Source organism: Nansenia antarctica, assembly GCF_963989245.1.
Source record: "Nansenia antarctica genome assembly, chromosome: 1".
NCBI lineage: Eukaryota > Metazoa > Chordata > Actinopteri > Argentiniformes > Microstomatidae > Nansenia > Nansenia antarctica.
Window position 1 is genome coordinate 95002910 of NC_137674.1, and position 25123 is coordinate 95028032.

Consider the following 25123-nt stretch of genomic DNA (forward strand, 5'->3'; position numbering starts at 1 on the left):
TGTTTTAAATGATTAGTGTAGCTGAGGTAACTTCAAATGTTGTTTTAACAACCTATGATGGAATTGTTTATTTGTGGTACCTGTTATGTTTTCTTAACTAATTTGCACGTCATAAGACGTCTTGAGCCAGGTGTGTGTGTGTGTGTGTGTGTGTGTGTGTGTGTGTGTGTGTGTGTGTGTGTGTGAATCAACTAACATTACGGTATATCATGAAACATACACACAGATGTAAAGAATGTTACAAATATTCTGTAACGCATCTTTAAGTGAGCGATGCACCTGATTGGACAGACAGACATTTACTGATGAATCTGTCAGTGGAAACACACTCCCCTGCATGTGCGACACAACAAAGGAACGCACACAAGTTGTTTTCCAGGTTTCCAAGAATCCTAAAGTGGTCCTCCAACAGTGAATCGACACATTGTGTGTTTTTGAACTGAAGTTGGGTAGAAGGTGTTTATAGAATTACAACGTAATCCCCTGTGTCTACATTTGACTCTCACACAGCAAGTGATTGGCCGTTTACACATACTTTCCTATAGTTGAATTCCCCGTGGCAAATCACTCCATCAGCCAAAAACACAGCTACTAGGCCTACTACAATGCAGCTAACAGCCTCGCACATTAGTACACAAATCAAATGGTTTGTTGAAATAGCCAATGGCTGTATTCCAGTTTCTCCTCCGGGCAAATGGAACTCCAATCATACTCCCATTTCTTGTTATGATTTACAGTAAGTACTGTGAAATAGTCCCTATTTTTTCTTGTTCTTTTCACCAGAAGTTTTTCACAATGTGCCAAGCAGTGATGAATGGCGTGGTAGCTTCTGGAAGTACCCGTCTTGTTTTTTCAACATCAGGCAGCATCCATTACACCAGAGGAAATGGAAACATAGTGGAAACTATGAACAGAGAGTGTATGAATATTGAATACTACATCACATTTATTGTTAGTGTTAAACAACATAAGATACACACATGGAATGACTGTAATTTGGAAAATCTATATTAGTTTACAGCACAAAAACAACAAGACACCTCCCAGATTGTAGTGCCTAAAAAAGATGGCAAGTACAGTGCTTTATTGATATCTTCTGGAAATAACTGCTCAAAAAACTCAAACCTTGCAGGTCCAAAGTTTCCTACACTATCGTAAAACACGCCCAATGTTGTGTCTAAGCATGCAAGATGTTTAACTGTATTTGGTCTACACACACAGCAACACATCGACTCAATCTGCTCCCATAACAGATAGCGGTGGTTTGTGTGTCTGTTTGTATGAGGAACCACAGTCCTGAATTTGGCTCAGCCTCCAAAACCTAAATATTGGATTAGCAACAGTAAACTTCCTGTTTGTCTGGTCAGTGAATTACTGCTGCTTATAGAGGAGTAAATACTCTGAGGAACATTCTAACACACTCTTGATGGGGTACATTGTGAACCTAGTTCTAGGACAGTGCAACGTTGAAGGCTGACTACAGTGCATGACATCTGATGAGATGTGACAGAATGTATTTCAGCGTCATCATTAAGTCTGTTCTTAGGTTGACAATTGCCTCTACCTAAATAAAAGTTAATAGTAGGCTATGTTAAATCTAAATGTATTATCCAACCTGGTCAGTAACTACAAGTAGGGGGAAACAATGTCATGAATGCATGGAATGGAATGAGGAACGGTATCAAACGTGTAGCCTGTCCTCCGATTTCTGCCTTCACCAGCCTCCCCTCTGTACAATACTAAGTGGCAGGGCAGAGGTGCTCTACTGTACTCTATATGATGTGAGGCAGGTATACTGTACTCTATATGATGTGAGGCAGAGGTATACTGTACTCTATATGATGTGAGGCAGAGGTATATTAGACTGGGATCTATTCATACAACAAGGGACGCAGCACTTTCCCGTTTTCCCCATATTGTCAGCGTCTTTGAGCCTCGGAAAAGCGCTATACAAATATAATGAATTATTATTATTACTGAGGCATTTCGAAGAGAGCGCCTCAGCCAACTTTGGACCCGGAAACACGTCACGACTTACCAACCGAATACTGTACTCTACAGTATATGATGTGAGGCAACCCTGTAACAGTTTAAAAAACCTTCTCATGAAGGTCACGTCCCTGTCAGACGAGGATTAGCTGACTAATTGGCTGTTTAATAGCAGCAGTGAGAAATGTTTATACTTGTAATAGCCACGGGCATACATCTGACACCCCAAGTGGTATACGGCAGCGCTATTAGTGCGTAGTTAGGGTGTTGTTATTCTACATGTCCCAGATGGAGACCCACACTAGGAGGCTTGAATGAGACTTGAATCAGGCCGCATGGGGGAGTAGGGACTACACAGTGAATTTACAATTTATTTTTTTTGTTAACCAGATCCAAAGACCCACCAACTCAACTCAACGGTCTCACAGGCTTGAGAAGGGAATGCTTTAACAATTCCCAGTGACCATGAGTTCCTCCCTGTGATGTCGTTCCTTCCTGTTTGTCCGGGGCTGCTCCGACCCGAACCCTGACCCCTAATCAGCCTCTCATGACCCTGGAGCCTAGTCTCTTTTGTGTGAGTCTGGAGAGTACTTCAGCGAGTTTTTTCCCCTGTGTAAAATATAAAGACCAAAGCAGTAGCTTTTTTTTTTAGCAGTTTGCTAATGGCAGTAGTTGCCAGATCTTTCCAGTTTGCTTAAGGAGGATGTGCCAGTTCTTTCCAGTTTACAAAATGTCAGTGGTTTACTGGTGAGTGCTGACACTCACGTTTGTGTCCTCTCCTCTCCTGTCCTTTCCTCTCCTGTCCTCGCTGTTTGTGGAGGAGGGGTATGTGCTCCTCATCACACCCTCCACTGCGTCTTTGGCTTCCCTCCAGGACTATTTACATTTTTGTGAAGTGAGCACGAGTTACCCAGGGAGAGAAACATGCAAATGGACATTTGCTTTGGCTACTCATGAATCCCACATCAAGAGGGTTTTTTCTCCTCTGAGAGAGAGTGACGGGGCAACCCAACCTGGTCTAACACAGGTTACTTTTCAGCAAGGAGGGCAGAGTAGGGGCACATACTAAGCACTAGTTGTTTTTCTTATTACAGGTTTTGCTTTTGAAATTCATGTGAGGGTAAATCAAATCTGTGGCCGGCGCTTTACAAGGCCTTGTGTAATCAAAAGGTTGGCTGTTAATGGCAGGGTTGTTGGCTCGGTAGCTTTGAAGAATCAACAGGTGATGTTGGAATGTTTGGATGTTTTTTTCTTTGAGTTAATTAAACAACCTACCCTTCCATCACACCTTTCTGACTGGAACTGACGACAGGTCCGTGACGGAGGTAGATTTAAAAGCAGTTGGTCAGTTCTGGGGCGGCTTACCAAGAGAGGGCTTGATACATATCATAGTGTATCATCTGTATCATAGTGTATCATCTGTATCATAGTGTATCATAGTGTATCATCTGTATCATAGTGTATCATAGTGTATCATAGTGTATCATATCATAGTGGATCATAGTGGATCATAGTGGATCATATCATAGTGTATCATAGTGTATCATAGTGTATCATATCATAGTGTATCATAGTGGATCATAGTGGATCATATCATAGTGTATCATAGTGTATCATAGTGTATCATAGTGTATCATAGTCTATCATAGTGTATCATAGTGTATCATAGTGTATCATAGTGTATCATATCATAGTGGATCATAGTGGATCATAGTGGATCATATCATAGTGGATCATAGTGGATCATATCATAGTGTATCATAGTGTATCATAGTCTATCATATTGTATCATAGTGTATCATAGTGTATCATAGTCTATCATAGTGTATCATATTGTATCATAGTGTATCATAGTGTATCATAGTCTATCATAGTCTATCATAGTGTATCATAGTGTATCATAGTGTATCATAGTGTATTATAGTGTATCATAGTGTATCATAGTGTATCATATCATAGTGTATCATAGTGTATCATAGTGGATCATAGTGGATCATAGTGGATCATAGTGGATCAAAGACCTAGGTTCTAGGCCCTGGACAATCTAGACAATTTGATGGCAGCTACTAGATTGAAATCAAGTGCAATACTGAAACACAACTGTGAACATTTCAAACCTGCAAACTGCGACACTTTAAATGAATGTGCAATAACACTATGTGCAATATGACAACCCTCGGGTACATAAGGTTCAGAGATAGGAAATGTTAGAATAGGTATAGCATAGCATAGAGTACAGCACAGTGTTTTATTTGTATAGTATAGTATAGTGGATAGTGTACATAGCCTTTATTTATGTAAACCAGCTCTTTTCCCTTCTTGTTTTTAGTTTTCTTTCCTAGCACCAGGGGAGCCCCCCCCCCCTCCCAAATTTCGTTGTTTGGTACCTGTACTATATCAATGACAATAAAGACCATTCATTCATTCATTCATAGTGTATCATAGTGTATCATATCATAGTGTATCATAGTGTATCATAGTGTATCATATCATAGTGATTCTGTGGGAGTAGTGAACCCCGTCCCTCCTCCTCCTGTCTCTCCGCCTGGTCACTGGGTCAGATCTCCCCCTCTGTGTATGATGAGGCTGTAGCCAAGGCAACCCACACACAGCTGGTCACAGCCCCCCACTACATGCAGGAGAGGAGAGACAGTGGGCCAATCGTAATCATCACTTGAGAAACACAAGCCGTGGCTACTTCCTGTCATCCAGCTTCATTCTCCTTCCTTGACCTTGGGATGGAAGCAGCTTTGATAACGGAAATAATCATGATGACTTTGCATGGCCACGTATTTATAATATCGTGCCGTAGTTACAGTTTGATTGTGTAATCCGTCTTTAAAAAGTAGAGAGTCATCCTTAGGGAGGTATTTCGACCTACTTCGCGCTTTTGATTTATAAGCACATGTTTTTAATGAAATAGCTGAGAGATTAAGTCATAATTTGGTATGACATAGTGATACTGTACTCCTGACAGCCTCCCACCAACCCTGTCCAAGCTCCATGATTTTTCCTCTCCATAAACGAGTGACCTCACTGGATGTGTTCGGTCAGCATGGAGGAATATGGCAATAAATCCATTATCACTCCACAATGAGTCACTCACTCTGCACTCCTCTGTTGCCAACAGAATACCCTGGGGTCTTTGTATCCAAGTTTTCATTGGGAACCATTTGTGCATGGTTAACTATGTTTCCTTCAATTTAACAACAACATTTCTTCGTCTGTAAACTATTTAGATCAGTTTTCCCCCCAGTAGAAGACTTATATATATTAGCAAATGTGATAAGAACAAAGATGGATGGCACTTCCTGTAGTGAGCCTCTTCTAGTCTGGTCTGGAGGGCTCACTTCCAGCTCACGCCTCACTCACGTCTCAGAACAATAGGTCTGGTAAGGGCTGGGACACAGCTGTGTTCGTATTGTGGTGGAGGTGGCGTGCTGGATTTGTATCCCCCCCTCCTCCTACGAGGGTGAGCCAGGCCCTTTCTGAGGCATGGGCATGGGTGGGTGGGGTGGGCAGGTGGGTGCCCAGAAAATTCCCAGGTGGCTGGATCCCCCCCTCCGCCCCCTCTCCTGGACACTACACAATACCGTCCTTGGCTTCAGCCTCAGCGAAGAAAAAAGGTTGGCGGAATTATGGAAGAAGTGGAGAGGTCAGCATTTGGACGGGACACAAAAATGCCTCCCTTGTTCCCGTCCTCCCGTCCGTCCTTCCCCCGGGTGTCTCTCCCTGATCAGCGGGGTGGGGGAAAGGTTGGAGGTTGGACTGTGCAGGAATGCAGTTGACGCCAGCTCACTCTTTGGCCTTTCAGAGGTAACCAAGCATGTCCAGGCAGCTTTTCTTTCCCCCTGCTCTTCTCCACCGGAGATGAAAGGGGGCAAACCTTGGCTGTGTCGCAAAAAGAGGGGGGGGAAATAGCGATAGCAGATCAAATCCCCCCCGCCCCCAGCTACAGTACGGTGTCAGCCAGAGAGGCTGGAGAAGAGAGGAGATCAGGGCCCGTGTTCAACCACTCTTGACATCTCAGCACCTGGTGCTAGCACACCTCCCTTCTGACGTGACTGTGCTGCATGAGATGCTCAACCAGACATTACTCACTGTGTCTTTGGCACTCTCTCTGTGTTGATCTGTCTCTATGTGTCTATTAAGCCAAGGATAATCTCCTGGGTGCGTTTGTGTGTGTGTGTGTGTGTGTGTATTACATTAACATTTACATTTTTGACATTTAGTAGATGCCTTATTCCAAAGCGACTTACAATCGATACATTTGACTAAGCAAAGTGAATCATCAATCCACCAGTCCTAGCAGGAAGAGTAATCTAGCTCAGGCCCCGGGCCATTGGCAGTCTCCGTGATAGAAGGAAAAAAGAAAGATAAAGATAAAAATAGTCAAATAAATGTTTTTTGTATAGACACTGGAGGAGCAGTACAAGGGGGGCAGTAGAAGTCTTAGGGGACACAGTAAGGGGGAAAAGCGGGTGTCTCAGGAGACAGTGCTGGGGGGTGGGGGGGTAGTAGATGTCTCAGGAGGAGCAGTTAAGGTGTAACCTGAAGAGATGGGTCTTCAGTCTCCAAGGGTGTGTGTGTGTGTGTGTGTGTGTGTGTGTGTGTGTGTGTGTGTGTGTGTCTGTGTGTGTGTGTGTGTGTGTGTGTGTGTGTGTGTCTGTGTGTGTGTGTGTGTGTGTGGTCCTCTGGGTCTTCTTGGGCTTGGTGCTCAGGTCGTGCCACATCTTGATATGAGCTATCGGAGGAGGTGGTGGAGGTTCGTCCTGTGAATGTAAACAGTAGAGATCAGTTCTGTTGGGACTTGATCTCATGGCACCCTGTAACCTCTTAAGCAACCATCCTGCTGTCTGAACACAACACTGTGACTTTCCCCTCCAGAACAGATCTGTAGGACTAGCCCAAGCTGGGACACGGGCAGGTTGGCTGAGTGTTTTGAAAAGAGGGAATTTCATTTTAAAGACACCTTTGAGGTTCCAGTCCTTTGATGTGAAGGGAGGGCTGTGGGTACAAGGGCGGGGTGTTGGCAGGGGGGTTTCACACATCAGGAGGTCCCCCCCCCCCCCCCCCCCAACGACTTGTACAGTAGCCCACCTGTGTCTCTTATGTAGAGCGGTGCTTGTGAAGGCAGGGGAATTAAGTCCTCAGTTTTCACAGCACATACAGTAATACAGTACACCTCTCATTCTGCAGCTGGTAGAGAGAGAGGTTCATCACCTGCGGGGTTTACAGCAGTATGACACCCACCGGTGGAACCTGGGCACTTCTTGGCTATGGCTAGGAATTATAGGCACGGTTCTGACTAGACGTTCTTCTTTGGTGGATGACAAAAAAAAAAAGTTTGACAGCTTTTAGGAGGGCGATGTGACAACGATCAAGAGCCACTGGCCTATAGACATTTTTATATTAGATATTATCTAATTAACATTAGATTTATGGGAAAATGTGAGTGTAAAACAGGCACACTGTCAGTCAATGACAGTTACAGTATTGTTGCTTTGCGCTATAACAAGTTAACATGGAACAGTGTGATCTCACAGCTCTTCAGAGCACAGATCGTGTCCGCGGGCTGCCAAGAGGGAGTAACGACAGCTGCTCGCCTTACCCCTTTACCGTGAGTTCATTTAGACATGAGGTCTGTACTGTATCATAACAGATCTACTCACACACACACACACACACACACACACACACATACACACATAATATGCAAACATGTATAAACACACACACACACACGTATAAACACACACACACACACACACATATACCCTCACTCGCACGCACGCACACACACACACACACACACACACACACACACTCACACACACACACACACACACACTCAGAAACACCCCTCTCTTCTATGTTGATCTTATTCAGGAGATCTCAGTCAGTAGTGAAAGACGCTTGGCTAACTACGTACAATCCTCCAGTGTTGTATTCATTTGAGATACCTATTTCTGCGGTCTAGAATCCAACACTGAAGATAATAGTTTCATGCTAACACTGTACGCCAACATTTTTTGATTCCCACATGCTTCCAATGAAGGAAGCAAATCCATCAGTGGGGGGGGGGGATGACAATGACAAGATGAATGGCAGGTCTCCATCCCGACAGGATGTGGATGGGAACAGCCTGTCCTGCGAAAAGTCACTTTTTCCTCTCCTACTTCACCGAATACTTAATTATTTTTTTTAAAAACGAGACAACTTCACTTTGTCAGTCTTATTGTTTGCTGATTTTAAGGCCCTCAGTAATCCGAATAATGTGGCATAGATGGGCCACTATAGAGAGTCTGAGGTCATGGCCGAATGTTGTCTTTTGAATGTCACGGTATATAACACAAGCAAGCATTGTGTAAAAAGCTTGTGCTGTCATTGAAGTCTAATTTCACCAAAGGCTGTCGTCAGTCAGTGTCTGATGGTAATGAGTGCTTAGCCGAGTGGCAGCTTCAGTAGAAGTGATCAGTAACATCCTGCTCAGTGCTGCTCTCATCTAGACTCGTTTCATCTCACTGTGAGATCCTGTGTGGCGCGGGCTGAGTGGTGAGCTGAACACTGTCATCAATGGCCTGTTCTGTCCTGTACTTAGCCCCGCTACTGTGCAGCACAACCATCCGCAGGGGCCACAGCCAGGTCAACTGGACTACAGTGTCTGTGGGTGGGAAAGAGGGTTTCGCCTCATTTCACCCTAACTGTTGCTTATTGAGTTAAACCCTGGGAAAGGATGTGTTTGGCCAAAACCAGCTATCCATCAGCCAGCCTCGGTTGGCTCAGCCTGACGTTCATCTTGTAGCCTTATGTGCTGATCTCCCTGCTTATATCTGTGCTAATGCTCTCTCCCGCTCTCTTCTCTCTCTCTCTCCCTCCCTCCTCCTCTTCTCTCCTCCTGTGTAGTTGAAGCAGCTGGACAAGGCTGCGGCAGCGGCCCACACGTACTTCCAGGCCAACCCGGAGCACGTGGACATGAGCCAGAACCTGGAGCAGTACAAGGCTCTGGAAGGCGTGCAGGAGGACTACTTTGTGGACCGGGAGGCCCGGCCCCATCAGGTGAGACAGGAGCCGCCCGCATAGTGCCTGTCATCCATCAACCTGATGAGTCCCTGTTTCAACATGGAAGAAATGCTTCATCCATCCATCCATCCATCCATCCATCCATCCATCCATCCATCCATGCATCCATCCATCCTTTCCATCCATCCCTCCATCCATCCCTCCATCCCTCCATCCATCCATCCATCCATCCATCCATCCATCCATCCTTTCCATTCTTCCTTCCTCTGACCTCTCCAGATGGGAAGTGGGTGGTCACTTTAAGATCAGTGGTTATCCCAAAAGAAGTACGCATTCGTGGCATTTCTTTGTCTGGTACTTTGTACTCTGCAGTGATAGTAAAGTTTCATCTAATCTAATCGCAATTCTAAGAGGAGTGTGGCAACCTGCTTAGCTAGTTAGTCGTGCCTGAGCTTCATGATTGTAAACTGACCGTAACCCTCTGTCCTCCTGTCTCCCCCCATGTCTGTATGTGTGTCTTGTCCACCCAGAGGGCCTTCTCATTGGGGGTGAAGCTGTATGACAAAGGGGACTATGAGGGCGCCATCGTCCTGTTCGAGGAGGCCCTGGTGGAGTACTACAGAGCAGACGTGGAGTGTCGCGCCCTCTGCCAAGGACCGCAGCGGTTTGAGGACCACGACCACGTTCTCTACCGCTACAGCCTCTACGAGCTTATTTCAGGTATGACTACCGCACAGGTGGTACTGTGTTACACTTTTATGACTAGGTTTGTTAATACGCTATTTGTGCTTTCTGACTCGTTATCTGGAGGGGTACATACTGTACAGTAAGCTCTTAAATAATCCAAACTGTTGCTGTGGTCTTGATGTGTGAGTTAGGTTGTTTGGCACATAGATGCTAATTTTAACACCTCTCCGAACACTTAGTGTTTGTTGACCCTCTATGAATAGACACAAGTGTAAATATTTACAGTAGTGCGTACAGTATGTGGGAGATGGATGTAAGCTGGTTGTTTGGTCCGATGTGCTGACTCAGTTTGGACTCAGCCAGACTGAACAGAACAGAACAGCACAGAACTCTTGTGTTCACTGCTAATTTACCCCAGTGACCAAGGAACCCCTTAGCCAACCAGAAGTTGTTGTTTTTTTTACACAGAACTCCTCTCTTTCTAAGAGATGGAGATGATTCACATTGTTGTGGTGATGAGAATATAAGAGCCATACTTTTTCCCCTCCTATGAGAAACATGGCCTCGGGGAATACAGGAAACGGTTGTGTTTTTTAACTGTTGCTCAGTGTTTCTCACAGGATTTTGGGGAGACTGGTGGGGTGGCTAAATCGCATGGTGATTATCGATTGCGCTAAATCATGTGGGCCTACAGTAGAAGCAGTGCGAATCCTCAAAGGTCACGTCGATCACATTTGGTTGCTTTAATTTGGGATGTGGGACGTTTCGTGTAGATGTTCAAATGCATTAGACTCTGGCAATGGTTTTCGAAATCTCATCTCACGAGTTGCAGTATGTTGTGTAGTCGAGAGGTTTTCCACATTAGGAACCTATTATCAGCAGTGTCTAAAACGATAGGAATGATAATGTTTTTCTGGGATGTGGTCTGTTTTATGAATTTATTCTGAGTGTTCTTCCAGTACTCCAATGCACGCCATGGTCTTCTATCTTTGTTATGCTCTGTCAGCCTTAGGAAACTTTCGCTAAGCCAGGTCAGCCAACGGACTTCCATCCCTACTAGATGATCAAATCTGCGTGGTAGTGTCTTGGCACGCAGGGTTATCTTGGCGCAGGGTCAAACGGCTGCAGATGAAGGGAAAACATGTATGGTGGAACGGAGAGAGAGAGAGAGAGAGAGAGAGGTGTGTGCTCAGCGATGGTCGGAGGCTCCGTCTGGTGCCAAGAAATCACAAATGGCTGTGTAAGCAGCAGTCTGTGTAAGCAGTAAGTTACTGTGACTTGTTTTTTGACGTCATACCTTTGTGTCGAAGAAAGAGTCATCGTCCGGGAAAAAAGCGGATAATGGGATAGGTGGCGAAGCTGAGACATCTGCCGTGATTGATGGGGTCAATATTTCTTCTGCTTCCCGGGACAAGTCTTTGCCAGTTTCTCTTGGCACACTTGAGGTCTTGAGATAGTGTTGACAAAAAACGTCTCCCTAGTCCCCACCTCTGCTCGTAGGCCTAACTGTGTTTTATGGGATATTGAGAGATTCTAGTTTTAGCCTTAGGCCTACTCATTTAACGGCAAACACATTTGAAGAAATCGACTTACCGTAAAATAACATTTTCAAACATCATTTTCTTTTTCTAAGAGATTGCTTTACCACCTTGCACTACTTTATGATTCAGTTCATGTTGATATTACCTCCCTTCTGCTCTTCAGGCTAACCCAAACAAAATGAGGACAACCAGGCTTGCAACACATTCTAGGACTCCTTAGTCCCTCACACACATTTGGTTCTTGGCCTTTCCTGTGGGATATCCTGCTATTGTGATTTCAAAACATTGTTGCAGCCATGAGAATGTGTATCGCAGAACCACTAAGTGGTTCAACAGACCAATGGACATCTTGAAAGGAACTCTGACAGGGTTGGTAGAGAGCAGATAGGAAGAACCATTGAATAGCTGAGAGGGTGTTATAAGGTAACATTAGACCTCACAGGCTGTATTGATTGCGAAATGACTGTAAACAACATATCTAGACAGGAACGAGCACGCACAGCCTTGATCTGAGTAAGAATATCTGTCTGTCTAATTAACTGTAACAAGGCTGTTTTGTTCAGAAGCAGATAAGCAACACTGTTTAGTGTGTGTGTGTGTGTGTGTGTGTGTGTGTGTGTGTGTGTGTGTGTGTGTGTGTGTGTGTGTATGTATGTGTCTGTGACATGCTCTGTTACCATCTCAGATGGTCCAAAAAGCGAACAGCATAGAAATGTCTTGTGAGCTCTGCTTATAAAGCTTGCTCACTCCTCTCTCTCCCCCCCCCCTCTCCTCTACAACATTTCTCCCTGTAAAGCAGGCTCATAAAGCTCCATCTGACCGCAGGTGGGCAGGGCTGAACAGGTCAATGGAAAGGGCCTGTATCGGTCATTCACAGCTCCACACGGCCAGCACCTTGAATTGAAGTGCTCCGCTGAGAGAGAGAGAGAGAGAGAGAGAGAGAGAGAGAGAGAGAGAGAGAACTAGAGAGAGAGAGAGAGAGAAAGAGAGCGTGCGCGAGAGAGAGAGAGAGAGAGAGAGAGAGAGAGAGAGAGAGAGAGAGAGAGAGAGAGAGAGAGAGAGAGAGAGTGAACATGCATGGTTTATGTACTTTGTTACTGTTGCATTTTCTTAGACTGAAGTGACACGGCATCATGCATTTTGCACTTCAGTAGCACAGCTGGATAGTATTGGATGTACTGGTGCGGAAGGATGCTTGACAAGAGAGCATCAGTCTAAGACATACATTGACACTGGAAAACGATCATACAATTATGCAATTATCTCCACACACACACTTTGTCAGTGCTGTTTGTACCTACAGAAGGCAGGTTGCCTCCTCAGAATGCTATGCTGATCATGGTAGTCCCAGCTCTATGGAAGACAAGCATGCTTTGTGCCAAACACATGTACAACGCACTTGTGTAAACATGGAATGTGAGCTTATTAGCTTTGGAAAGCCTTTACCTTGACATCTAATCAAGACTGAAGTATTTTCCATAGAACATTTTCCATAAAAACTGTGTTTTCGGAATTTGTCTAAATGTTGGAGATGCGTGCGTGCGTGCGTGCGTGCGTGCGTGCGTGCGTGCGCGTGCGTGTGTGTTCAGAGTGGGCAGTCGGTCACTGTCCTGTGTGGTTGTGGGTGACAGTGTGGAGAGTGAGGTTCTGTCACGGCTCAAGTCTGACCTCACTGTAGCCACACACAGGCGCACGCACACACACACACACACACACACAATCTCTCACACATGCACACACACACACACACACACACACACACACACACACACACACACACACACCACTGCCATCCAACTGGCTGTTCCTCCACTGAACCTCTGGCCAGACATCAGGGAACGATACAAAAGTATGCCATGAACTCACCATTACTGCCTCTCCTAAAGAATGAACTGATGATGATTTATTGATCACCTCAGGCTGATCTCTCCCTCCTGTGGGTGTCAGAGCATCAAATAAAAGTCCTTTGAACAATGGAGGGATTTGTCTTCTGTGTTCTCTAGTCCAAGTTCAACAGAGAGTATTGTGTTCATTTTATTGGTCTCCAGTATATGTACACCTTGGGATGTTCTTCTCACTGTGAGCGTGTACATTGTGTTACTATTGGACTGCACAACCTCATTTTGTCCTAATCAGGCTTACTAGCTGAAAGACAAATACAGAGTATCATCATGGAAATAGTCTGTCATTGGCACTCACGGTGACGTGATCTTTGATTACAAACCAGTGTTTTGTGTCTAGACTGATTTCAGCTGGTATCTCTAAAATCAGTCCAGGAAGGGGAGAGACATGGCACCTGTCTGATAACACTGAGGAATGTGTGATGATCCTTGTAAAAGAGATTTGATCTCAGTGAGACTCACCACAATATATTGGATACCAGGGTACACAAAGGATGGAAACTGATGAAATCAGTGGAACAACAAAGAGATGCTGTATATTGATATCCTAATGTTAACGCGTGTGTGTGTGTGTGCGTGTGCGTGTGCGTGTGCGTGTGCGTGTGCGTGTGTGTGTGTGTGTGTGTGTGTGCGCGTGCGTGTCTTTCAGACCACTACACCCAGGTGTTGCACTGCGAACACGAGTGTGTGAGAGACCTGGCGACGCGGCCCGGTCGTCTGTCTCCCATGGAGAACTACCTGCCGCTGCACTACGACTACCTACAGTTTGCCTACTTCCAGGGTAAGTCTTACCATACACTACCCACCACACCCTACTCTACCCATCTCATTACCCTACAGTACCCACCACACCCTACTCTACCCATCTCATTACCCTACACTACCCACCACACCCTACTCTACCCATCTCATTACCCTACAGTACCCACCACAACCTACTCTACCATACACTACCCACCACAACCTACTCTACCATACACTACCCACCACACCCTACTCTACCCATCTCATTACCCTACAGTACCCACCACAACCTACTCTACCATACACTACCCACCACAACCTACTCTACCATACACTACCCACCACACCCTACTCTACCCATCTCATTACCCTACAGTACCCACCACACCCTACTCTACCCATCTCATTACCCTACAGTACCCACCACACCCTACTCTACCCATCTTATTACCCTACAGCACCCACCACACCCTACTCTACCCATACACTACCCACCACACCCTACTCTACCCATCTTATTACCCTACACTACCCACCACACCCTACTCTACCCATCTCATTACCCTACACTACCCACCACACCCTACTCTACCCATCTCATTACCCTACAGTAGCCACCACACCCTACTCTACCCATACATTACCCACCACACCCTACTCTACCGATCTCATTACCATACAGTACCCACCACACCCTACTCTACCCATCTCATTACCCTACACTACCCACCACACCCTACTCTACCCATACACTACCCACCACACCCTGCTCTAACCATCTCATTACCCTACAGTACCCACCACACCCTACTCTACCATCTCATTACCCTACAGTACCCACCACACCCTACTCTACCCATACAGTACCCACCACACCCTACTCTACCCATCTCATTACCCTACACTACCCACCACACCCTACTCTACCCATCTCATTACCCTACAGTACCCACCACAACCTACTCTACCATACACTACCCACCACACCCTACTCTACCCATACACTACCCACCACACCCTGCTCTAACCATCTCATTACCATACAGTACCCACCACACCTTACTCTACCATCTCATTACCATACAGTACCCACCACACCCTACTCTACCATACGGTACCCACCACACCCTACTCTACCATCTCATTACCATACAGTATCCACCACACCCTACTCTACCATCTCATTACCATACAGTACCCACCACACCCTACTCTACTATCTCATTACCATACAGTACCCACCACACCCTACTCTACTATCTCATTACCATACAGTACCCACCACACCCTACTCTACCATCTCATTACCATACGGTACCCACCACACCCTACTCTACCATCTCATTACCATACAGTACCCACCACACCCTACTCTACCATCTCATTACCATACACTACCCACCACACCCTACTCTACCATCTCATTACCATACAGTACCCACCACACCCTACTCTACCATCTCATTACCATACAGTACCCACCACACCCTACTCTACCATCTCATTACCATACGGTACCCACCACACCCTACTCTACCATCTCATTACCATACAGTACCCACCACACCCTACTCTACCATCTCATTACCATACACTACCCACCACACCCTACTCTACCATCTCATTACCATACAGTACCCACCACACCCTACTCTACCATCTCATTACCATACAGTACCCACCACATTCGACTCTACTATCTCATTACCATACGGTACCCACCACACCCTACTCTACTATCTCATTACCTACTGCACCTGACCAGTCACCTGCTCAATGTGACGCCACAAGCTACTCCTCCTAACCACCGCAATCTCTCTCCGAATGTTCTATAACGTTATTGGACGTTGACTCCCTGACAACAAGTGGTGGGAAGCAGCCACCATGGTTCACACACGCCTCACACACGCCTGTAAATGTTGCCACAGCAACCATGACTGTGAATCACAAAGAGCTGCCGTTCAGAGAGGACAGTCAGACAGCCCTGGGATCACTACACCTCCAGAGGAAACAACACACACACACACACTGTTCCGCTCCAAGTCATTTTCGATCATTTGCCCATTTTTCCTGCAGTGTGTCAATGGGCCTGCAGCCTTTGTGTAGTCTGCGACGAGTGTGGATCCGACAGGGAGGAGGGAGGGGTTGGCAGGACAACACAGGAGAGGGAGAAGCAGCCAGATCTTTATGAGCTCATCAGATTAGACTAAATGCCCTGCAGCACATGTGTCCAATGAAACTAAAGTGGATCATTGGATCCCTGGAAAAACACGGAGCTCAGTCAGTGATATTCAACAGAAGCCCTTGACGATGCTGCGTACGTAAGGCTGCAGTAGAACCCTATTCTCTATTCCCACAGAGATAACGGCAAAATAGCAGAAAAGATTTCCAGGTTGTTGTTTTTTCTGACACTCGTTCACACAGGCTTGGATTTACCATGGTTTACCTGGGTTACCCTGTTTACACACATCAGTGCAATGCAGGTTAAGTGGGAGGGGAGTGTTTGGGTGCGGGGAGGGGAGGGGAGGGGAGGAGGGAAGTGGGGTACAGGACAGAGTGGAATTCAATGCAAATGCAAAAGAGCATACCAGCATTTCACCTTTGTCCCCATTTACAAAGACCCCTTTTTACTTCACTTTTTACCGGAACCGTGACTAGTCTGCCACAGGTAACATATTAAGCGGTATGCCCTATCCCAGGTCAGTTTACATGCCTCTGTGTGTAAATGGTGCTTATGTAAGGCTACACTGTTAGTTCAGCAGCCTACACGGCTGCTATCCAAGAGAGCGTGGAACCTGTTCTCTCTCTGCTAACACACTCTAGGCTCTGTGGCGGCAGCGGTTTTGAGTTCCCTAGATGAACGAATCACTTTTCCATCTTGACTAAATACGAAAGTCTTTGTCACCCTTTGCAATTGTATAGGTTTAAGTCAAGCTTTTAAAAGAGAGCCTTTAGAGCCACAGTCATCCATCACTGCTTAAGAGCGCATGTTAAAAAGTCAAGTCTCCCCGTCACTCAACAGCCCCTCATTGCTCTGCGGGAAGCTGTTTCCTAAATGATCCGTCTGTGACATTGTGTTTTTTACGGGCTCAAAGCCCCTCACTGTTCAAGACCTGGGAATCTGAGCAGCCGTGCTGACCGCAGAAAGGCTCCTGCAGCCGCCAAGCCAGGAAATGATATGAGAGCCGAGCCGCTTTACAAGCTAGTAAAGTATGTGTGTGTGTGTGTGTGTGTGTGTGTGTGTGTGTGTGTGTGTGTGTGCCTGCGTGTGTGTGTGTGTGTGTGTGTGTGTGTGTGTGTGTGAGAGAGGGAGAGAATGTGTGAATGTGTGCACATGTACTGGTGTGTCCTGTACATGTGTTCATCAATAGCAAGTCCCTACAAGCACTCGGTTCAGGGACAGAAGATAGAGTATAGAGCCTGCCTTCCCCACTGCCACAGCCAGCCCACAGAGGAGCCTGGGGCCCTGGGAGAATGAGCTCCGTGTGTCTGTGTTTCCATTCTCTCACCCAGGCAAGGCTCCCCACGCAGTGCTGCGCTTGCTCCATTGTGGTCATGGCCCTGGAATGTCAGACCCTGATAGATTTAGCAGAGTTCAGACACATATCTCATTCAGCCCTAGGTGGGATTAAGATATGAGGATCAGCCGGTGACCTCAGTTAATTATAGTGGAAAACATAGGAGTAGGTGATAGAGCGGAGCGGGTTGAAGGAGTGATCTACGGTGTGCGAGTGTGTGTGTGCGTGCGTGCGTGCAAGTGTGTAAATCAGATAGTGAAGACAGCTCCTCTTGTTTAGACATGGGTCAGAAATGGTTGTCTTATTAGAACAATTTCTTCTGTCTAATTTCTCATTGCCTGAACGGTTTGTGTGCCCCCCTCTCTCCCCCCCTTCTCCCCCCTTCTCTCTCTGTCCCCCTCCTCCCCCCTTCTCTCTCTGTCCCCCTTCTCCCCCCTTCTCTCTCTGTCCCCCTTCTCCCCCCTTCTCTCTCTGTCCCCCTCCTCCCCCCTTCTCTCTCTGTCCCCCTCCTCCCCCCTTCTCTCTCTGTCCCCCTCCTCCCCCCTTCTCTCTCTGTCCCCCTCCTCCCCCCTTCTCTCTCTGTCCCCCTCCTCCCCCCTTCTCTCTCTGTCCCCCTTCTCCCCCCTTCTCTCTCTGTCCCCCTCCTCCCCCCTTCTCTCTCTGTCCCCCTCCTCCCCCCTTCTCTCTCTGTCCCCCTCCTCCCCCCTTCTCTCTCTGTCCCCCTCCTCCCCCCTTCTCTCTCTGTCCCCCTCCTTCCCCCTTCTCTCTCTGTCCCCCTCCTCCCCCCTTCTCTCTCTGTCCCCCTCCTCCCCCCTTCTCTCTCTGTCCCCCTCCTCCCCCCTTCTCTCTCTGTCCCCCTCCTCCCCCCTTCTCTCTCTGTCCCCCTCCTCCCCCCTTCTCTCTCCAGTCAACATGTTACAGGAGGCTCTAGAGTGTTCCATGTCCTACCTGCTGTTCCACGAGGGGGAGGAGTTTATGACAGAGAATGTGGAGTACTACGGAGAGGCTCTGGGACATGAGGCCAAACCCCGACGGGTAAGATCAGGTCACGTGACGTGTGCCCAACCCCACATGGTGTGTGACACGAGAGGCTTGTGGTTGTGTTGTGTTTATGTCGGACAAAGTGTTTTGGTCATTTTTAAATGGTTCAGTAGGTGGTTCATGGCCAAAGAGTTCGGTCTGAATGTTTGGTTTTCATTTCCACAGAGTTAGCCTCCAACGTGCTGCATTTGTCCAATATCGCTGTGTAAATATAATGCCAGTTTTACATTTTTTTACGATGTTTCTTGTTTCACAGCACATATCTACCCTAGGTGTTCATTATATGGTTCAGTTATTAGGGAATGTACAATGTGCCAGTAATTCAGAGCATAGCAGAGGTTTGGCAATGTCTACTGTGTGAGTTTGGCAGTAGAGCTAACTTGAACGGACAAATTAGCCACCCCTTTGCCCCCAAGAACTTAACACCAAAAACAGTCACCCTCAAACCTGCCTCCTGCCTCGGTATGGAACCTCAGTATGAAGTCCTCTTGTTCTGCACTCCCACCCAAAAGCCTTATTTCCTGGAAAGCCTGGAAGCCATTAGTGAATAGGACATGTGAGTTCTCCTAGTAGGGCCTGTGTGTGTGTGTGTGTGTGTGTGTGTGTGTGTGTGTGTGTGTGTGTGTGTGTGTGTGTGTGCGTGCGTGTGTGTCTCTCTCTCTCCCTCCTCTCCCCGCCTCAGAGACCTCATTTACCCGTCACAGAGCCTGGGACTGACTGCCTTTCTGCTGCCAAAGAATCCTGTCGTTCATGAACTGACTGGGAGAGGGAAAACTCACGTCCAAATGCTCTCAGAAACTCACTAAAACAATTTCGAGGTTGTTTGCATTATGGGTGGAAAGAATTCTTTGCCTGCCACCGCAATCGCTACTGACTAGTTGGGCTTCATAATAGATCCCTCCTCCCCCCAACCACCATGCTCCACCATAGGTCCAAAGCAGCTACTCTTTTTTGGGTCTCTTCCATGCTTTTGGAAGCAGCTATTCAACTATGTTCTGAAATGAAGTCATTGAGTGTGTGTTTGTAGAGAGAGACAGAGAATAACAGGGCTGCAAAATGTGTTTGTGTGTCACCCAGGAGGCAGACTGGTACCTGAGGCGTCATAAGCAGGTGTATGAACTACTGGTGATTGGCAGTGAAAACGTTGGGGTGGAGTATACGCAGGGGGTGAGTACAACATGACCGATTAGCAACCAACTGTGGCCAAATACTGTGATTATTAGCTTCACAAACCTACTGTATTTACTTCACATGGCTTCAACTGTAATTACAAACATGTATCCGATTATTGTGTGGTCATAAAGGAAAAAAAGAGAAAGACAAGGAAGCAGACATCATTTGAATTATTTGGAGACTGCTTGGAGACAACCTTGTATGATTGGAACAGTGTTACAACATCGTTTCTTTAGCCTTTTAGCCAATTCAGAATAGAACACAACCCCATAACCTGTAACGGAGACATTGAGCTGTCTCAGAGTTCCCAGCAACAGGTGTCTGGGCCAGCGGCACCATCACTCAGCACACAGCACCACCTAGTGGCCATGGTCGTGATTCTCTATCATGTTTAGCATTATCATCTGCTGTACTGTAGGTGTTAGCTACAATGTATGTTGTAGGTAATAATAGAGATGGACTTCTATGGTTAGTTAATAGCTTTTATTGCAATCTGGTGATAGAAATGTAACTTGAACAGTGGAAATATGCTGATCTGTCATTATTTTTCTGACATTTTTCACATTTTCTCATAGAACTATTGGAGCAGCACAGGGGGGAGAGAGAACTCTCACCGGTAAGCTCACCCCGGATCAGCCTCCTGGAAATGTTACATCCCTGCAGTTGTCCTCCACATGTTAGATAGTTGGATGGGTTTGTAAAATACTTGTACGGCCAGTTGACAAGTAGAATACACTGTTATCTGCTGTACCAAGACTTACCAAGTAATGATATCCATCTATTCTGTGATAAGGTTGATGGTTAACCATTACAATCCCATATAGTGTTTCACTGTATAACTTTGTCTTGTGTATAACGGTGGCACAGACCTCTGCTGGAGACATCCAGTATGACATCCCGTATAATGTCACTGTAGCTGCTGCACTGTATGGAGTTCTTGTGAACTCCAGTTATAGAAACACAGAGAGGCATTCTGAGGCCTCTGACAGCTGGGAGGTTTGTTTCCACCGTGTTCTACACCTTTATGTACCGCACACAAGTGTTATGTCCTCACACTGTTCCCGTACAACTTCCAGGATCCCCTCTGGAACAGACGGTTGGATGGAGTACGTTCCCATCTCAGAGAAGAAGAACGTCACTCTGGTTCCCACACAGGAGCTGAGAGAAGGTACTGTTTTAGACCATGGCTGTTCTCTCTTTGTCTGAACACTATGGGCCCTATTATGCACTTCATAAGTCTTAAGCAATAAGACGAGGCGGTAGATCTAAACTTAAGACGTGGAGGCGTGGTCAAGGCCACTTTGCTATTATGCGTGCGGTAGTGGGCGCCTAAAACCCGGCGCTAAGCCCAGAAATTAGTCATGGGTGTGTTTTGGGCGTCTTCTCAATCAACCCAATCAGCGTGCCAGGTGCCATTCCCTTTAAGAACCGGCTGCGTTAAGTCATTAGCGCTATGCTATTATGGAAGTCCTAAGAAGGAGGTCAGCGCGCTTCTCTGCAGAAGAAAGTAACATTTGCCAGTGGTGGCATTTATACTGTGACCGTAATTGACGTCTTGCCGTGGAGCCACGTGCGTGTTCATGTGTGCCCACATGCATGCGCAAAACGAGCAGGCGCGCTCGTGTTTGAAAACGTGCATGAAGTCTAGCGCCTAAGAACTTTTCAAACCACTTCTTAGCGCTAGGCGCAAACTCAGATCGCATAATAGCAGGGGCGCCTAACGCACTTCATTAACATATGAACACTCCCACAATGAGTAATATATGCACGGGAGTCTTACGTCTTATGTGTGGGCGCCTAAGGACACCTGCATAATAGCAGTAGCGCGTATGAAGCGCATAATAAGGGTGGCGGTAGGTCTTAACCTGGCGGTGCGTCTTAATTAAGACTTAAGACGGCAAGTTAAGAAGTGCATAATAGGGCCCTATGGGTCTGGTGAACATTGTGCGTTTGATCAGGCTGGAAGAAATTCTGTTTTTAATGACATTGCATTGCCTGCCAACAATGTTACCCACTGGCACCCTACCCAAGACATTTGAACTAATGGGTTGTCTGGGTCATCAGAAACAACTCAGTATATTGTCGTATTGAGAAGATGACAGAACAATGTGTCCTAACCAGTGATGTGAATAACGGCGTTAAAATAAACGGCGTTACTAACGGCGTTAATTTTTTCAGTAACGGGTAATCTAATTGATTACTATTTCCATCGTTATAACGCTGTTACCGTTACCGGTAATTCAATGCGGCGCGTTACTACTGAAGCTTCTCATTGTCATCCGACCTCAGTCACAGCTGCAAAGGTGTTTTTTGTTTGTTTGTTGGGGAGGGGGGAGGGGAGGGGCGAGACAACCGCGCAAGTGATCATGATTGGCTATGGTAGAGAAAATGTCATGGTAAGCCAACCATAGTTCAGTGTTGTGCGGATGTTTCTACACACAAACCACACGCGCGCACAGCATCACACACACACTCACTCAGAGAGATACACGCAGCAATGGCGAGTCCCGAGTGTTCTGAGGTGAACGTGGCGTTTTCACGGTGGAAGTACAGGCACTATTTCAGTACTACTTTAAAAGCACTTCATATTGTTTAACTGTTAACTTTTGTAATGAAGAAAATACTTGAAGTACAATATGTCTACCAGTTGTGGTCTGTTGAAGTGCAATAAATATGAAAAGTTCCCTGCTGAAACCTGCTCAGAAAAAAATCTATCTTCACAAGAAGATCACATTTATCTTCTAATATGGCAGTGGGTAAGCTTTTCCTTGTCACATTTGGCTGACTGACCTTAACTTAGCCCGCTGCACCGTGGTAAAAAGTAACGCAACAGTTACTTTCCCTAGTAACTAGTTACTTTTATAATGAAGTAATTCAGTTACTGACTCAGTTACTTTTTGGGATAAGTAACTAGTAACTATAACTAATTACTTTTTTAAAGTAACGTGCCCAACACTGGTCCTAACGTTGTGTCGTGATGTGTGCAGGAGGCCCGTTGGTGTATGCCAGTGTGCAGCTGGTCCAGAACTCGCAGTCTTTGAACGGAACACAGAGGGTTCTCCTTGATGATGTCATATCAGTGGAGGAGTGCATAGAGCTGAAAAACCTGGCCCATGTAAGAATCCTCAAAAAAACTATATTAATATAAGTGTTGTTGAAAACTTCACTTATTCAGGTATTGGGGTGTCTGTGGAGGTAGAGCCGGCGTCTTAATGATTGCAAGATCGGCGGTTCGAACCCCGGCTGGCCACATGTCGAGGTGTCCTTGGGCAAGACACTGAACCCCTAATTGCTCCCAATGAGCGGGCGGGCGCCTTGCATGGTAGCTTGCTGCCATTGGTGTGTGAATGTGTGTGTGAATGGGTTATGAGTTCAGGGAGTTCATTTAAGCAATATCACACTCGAGGTCGTGCTGTTATACTGAATATCAGCACGGCTGTGATTCGGTCGTAGGTACGAGGCCGCAGGCCGAGTACCGAAGACAATCATAGCCGTGCTGATATTCAGTATAACAGCACGACCTCGAGTGTGATATTGCTTTTATACAACAGTTCTACAGCGCAATTTATTAGTTAACAGTAATAAGTGACAACAGATTATGATTTGTTTGTTTATTTAATCATTTATTTTGGCTCCGTCAAAAAAAATTGTTCCGCAACTGGACTGTTGCCTAGTAACCTGAACACAAACATCTGCAGGCTAGCTACTTTGTATTAACGGTAATTTCGGAGTGATACATATAGTTAAAAGTCCCAGTGCTGTTATACTGTATATCAGCACTCATGGAATGCCTCTTGTCCAATCAAATTACTTGGTTGGAACTAACTGTTGTATAATGTGCTTTTACTTGTCCCACAGACTGTCACCATGGCAGGAGATGGATACAGAGGGAAGATGTCTCCTCACACCCCCAACGAGAGGTTTGAGGGAGCCACAGTGCTGAAGACTCTGCAGGTAGGCAAGCACCCGTAAAGAAGAAATCAGGTCAGAAAACAAGACCTCACATGATATAATAATTACAACTTGATTTGCGAAGTCCATTTCTGCACAATATTATCCTGAAAAAAAAGTTTTAACTTATGAGTATCATGCAAGGCAACCTGCTGGCTGGATATTTCACAGTGTTTCTCTTTGGGGATAATAGATATTGATTGATTCATTAATCGATTGATTGATTGTGTGTTTACCGTCAGTATGGCTATGAGGGCCGTGTGCCGTTAAAGAGCGCTCGTCTGTTCTATGACGTCAGTGAGAGGGCCCGGCGCATCATCGAGTCTTACTTCCTGCTCAACTCCACGCTGCACTTCTCCTACACACACCTGGTGTGCCGCACCGCCATCACAGGTAACCCCTACACACACGTACACACACACACACACACACACACACACACACACAACCTATGCTACTACTCTATGCTCATCTAGCTACTATAAAACTGAGATATCACATTATGGGGGTAACAGTATTGTATTGAAAATGTGTTTTTTGTCAGTCAAAAATGTGTAATTGTGTGTGGTATAATACAACAAGTTGTGTGTGTGTGTGTGTGTGTGTTTCATGTAGGGCAACAGGACCACCGTAATGACCTGAGCCATCCCATCCACGCTGACAACTGTCTGTTAGACCCCGAGGCCAACGAGTGCTGGAAGGAGCCTCCTGCCTACACATACAGAGACTACAGGTCAGAGTCTACTCAGAACGCTAGCTACATACAGAGACTACAGGTCAGAGTCTACTCAGAACGCTAGCTACATTAGCTACTCTAACCTTTGACGCTGAGTGCAGACCTCTGACTAGAATGAATCGTTGAATAGTTGAATAACGGTGGCTAGAGGAAATCCTCAATGGTTTTCATTGTGTCCTCAGTGCTCTGCTGTACCTTAATGGAGACTTTGAAGGCGGGGAGTTCATTTTCACGGAAATGGATGCAAAAACGGTCACAGTGAGTCGTCTCTTTGTATGGAATCTCTCTAGCAAGTAGCAAGTAGCTAATTTTGGGACACATTTGTTGTGTAGCATTGTTGTTGTCTATGCTACTATGTTTGACTATTTTACCGTAAAATAACTAACCGTAATACAGTTACAACAATCTTCTCGTTGTTTATTACCTTGCTTGGCAAGTTTCTGTTTTTGCTGTTTGCCTGTTGTTTTGACATGTCATGTTTGGGATATTTACGTGATCCTGTCATGATTGACACCTGTAATTACTAACACCAGTCTCCCCCCCCCCCCCCCTCAGGCGTCAGTGAAGCCTAAGTGTGGTCGTATGGTGGGCTTCTCGTCCGGGGGGGAGAACCCCCACGGTGTGCGGGCTGTCACCAAGGGGCAGCGGTGTGCCGTGGCCCTGTGGTTCACTCTGGACCCTCTCTTCAGAGAACTGGTAAGCACTGACATTACATGTCCCCATGACAACATCACCACAGTGACATCTGTGTAGACTAACAATTAAGTTACTATGTAGCTAGCTAGTTGCTCTGTGGAGTTATCGGTTCATATCACTTTT

At 46.2% G+C, this 25123-nt stretch overlaps 1 protein-coding gene across 1 annotated transcript in view; it reads left to right on the top strand.

Annotated features, from left to right (window-relative positions):
- p3h2 (prolyl 3-hydroxylase 2) overlaps positions 1-25123 on the top strand; it is a gene marked incomplete at its 5' end in the record, with an annotated part of 64142 nt that overhangs the window by 37252 nt on the left and 1767 nt on the right. The window contains 13 exons of the mRNA XM_080527624.1: positions 8896-9048; positions 9543-9732; positions 13791-13922; positions 18311-18438; positions 19522-19611; positions 20193-20233; positions 20694-20785; positions 22605-22732; positions 23476-23571; positions 23811-23961; positions 24184-24301; positions 24487-24562; positions 24860-25000. Coding sequence (XP_080383750.1) covers positions 8896-9048; positions 9543-9732; positions 13791-13922; positions 18311-18438; positions 19522-19611; positions 20193-20233; positions 20694-20785; positions 22605-22732; positions 23476-23571; positions 23811-23961; positions 24184-24301; positions 24487-24562; positions 24860-25000 — 1536 coding nt within the window. The remainder of the gene's footprint in view (positions 1-8895; positions 9049-9542; positions 9733-13790; positions 13923-18310; positions 18439-19521; positions 19612-20192; positions 20234-20693; positions 20786-22604; positions 22733-23475; positions 23572-23810; positions 23962-24183; positions 24302-24486; positions 24563-24859; positions 25001-25123) is intronic.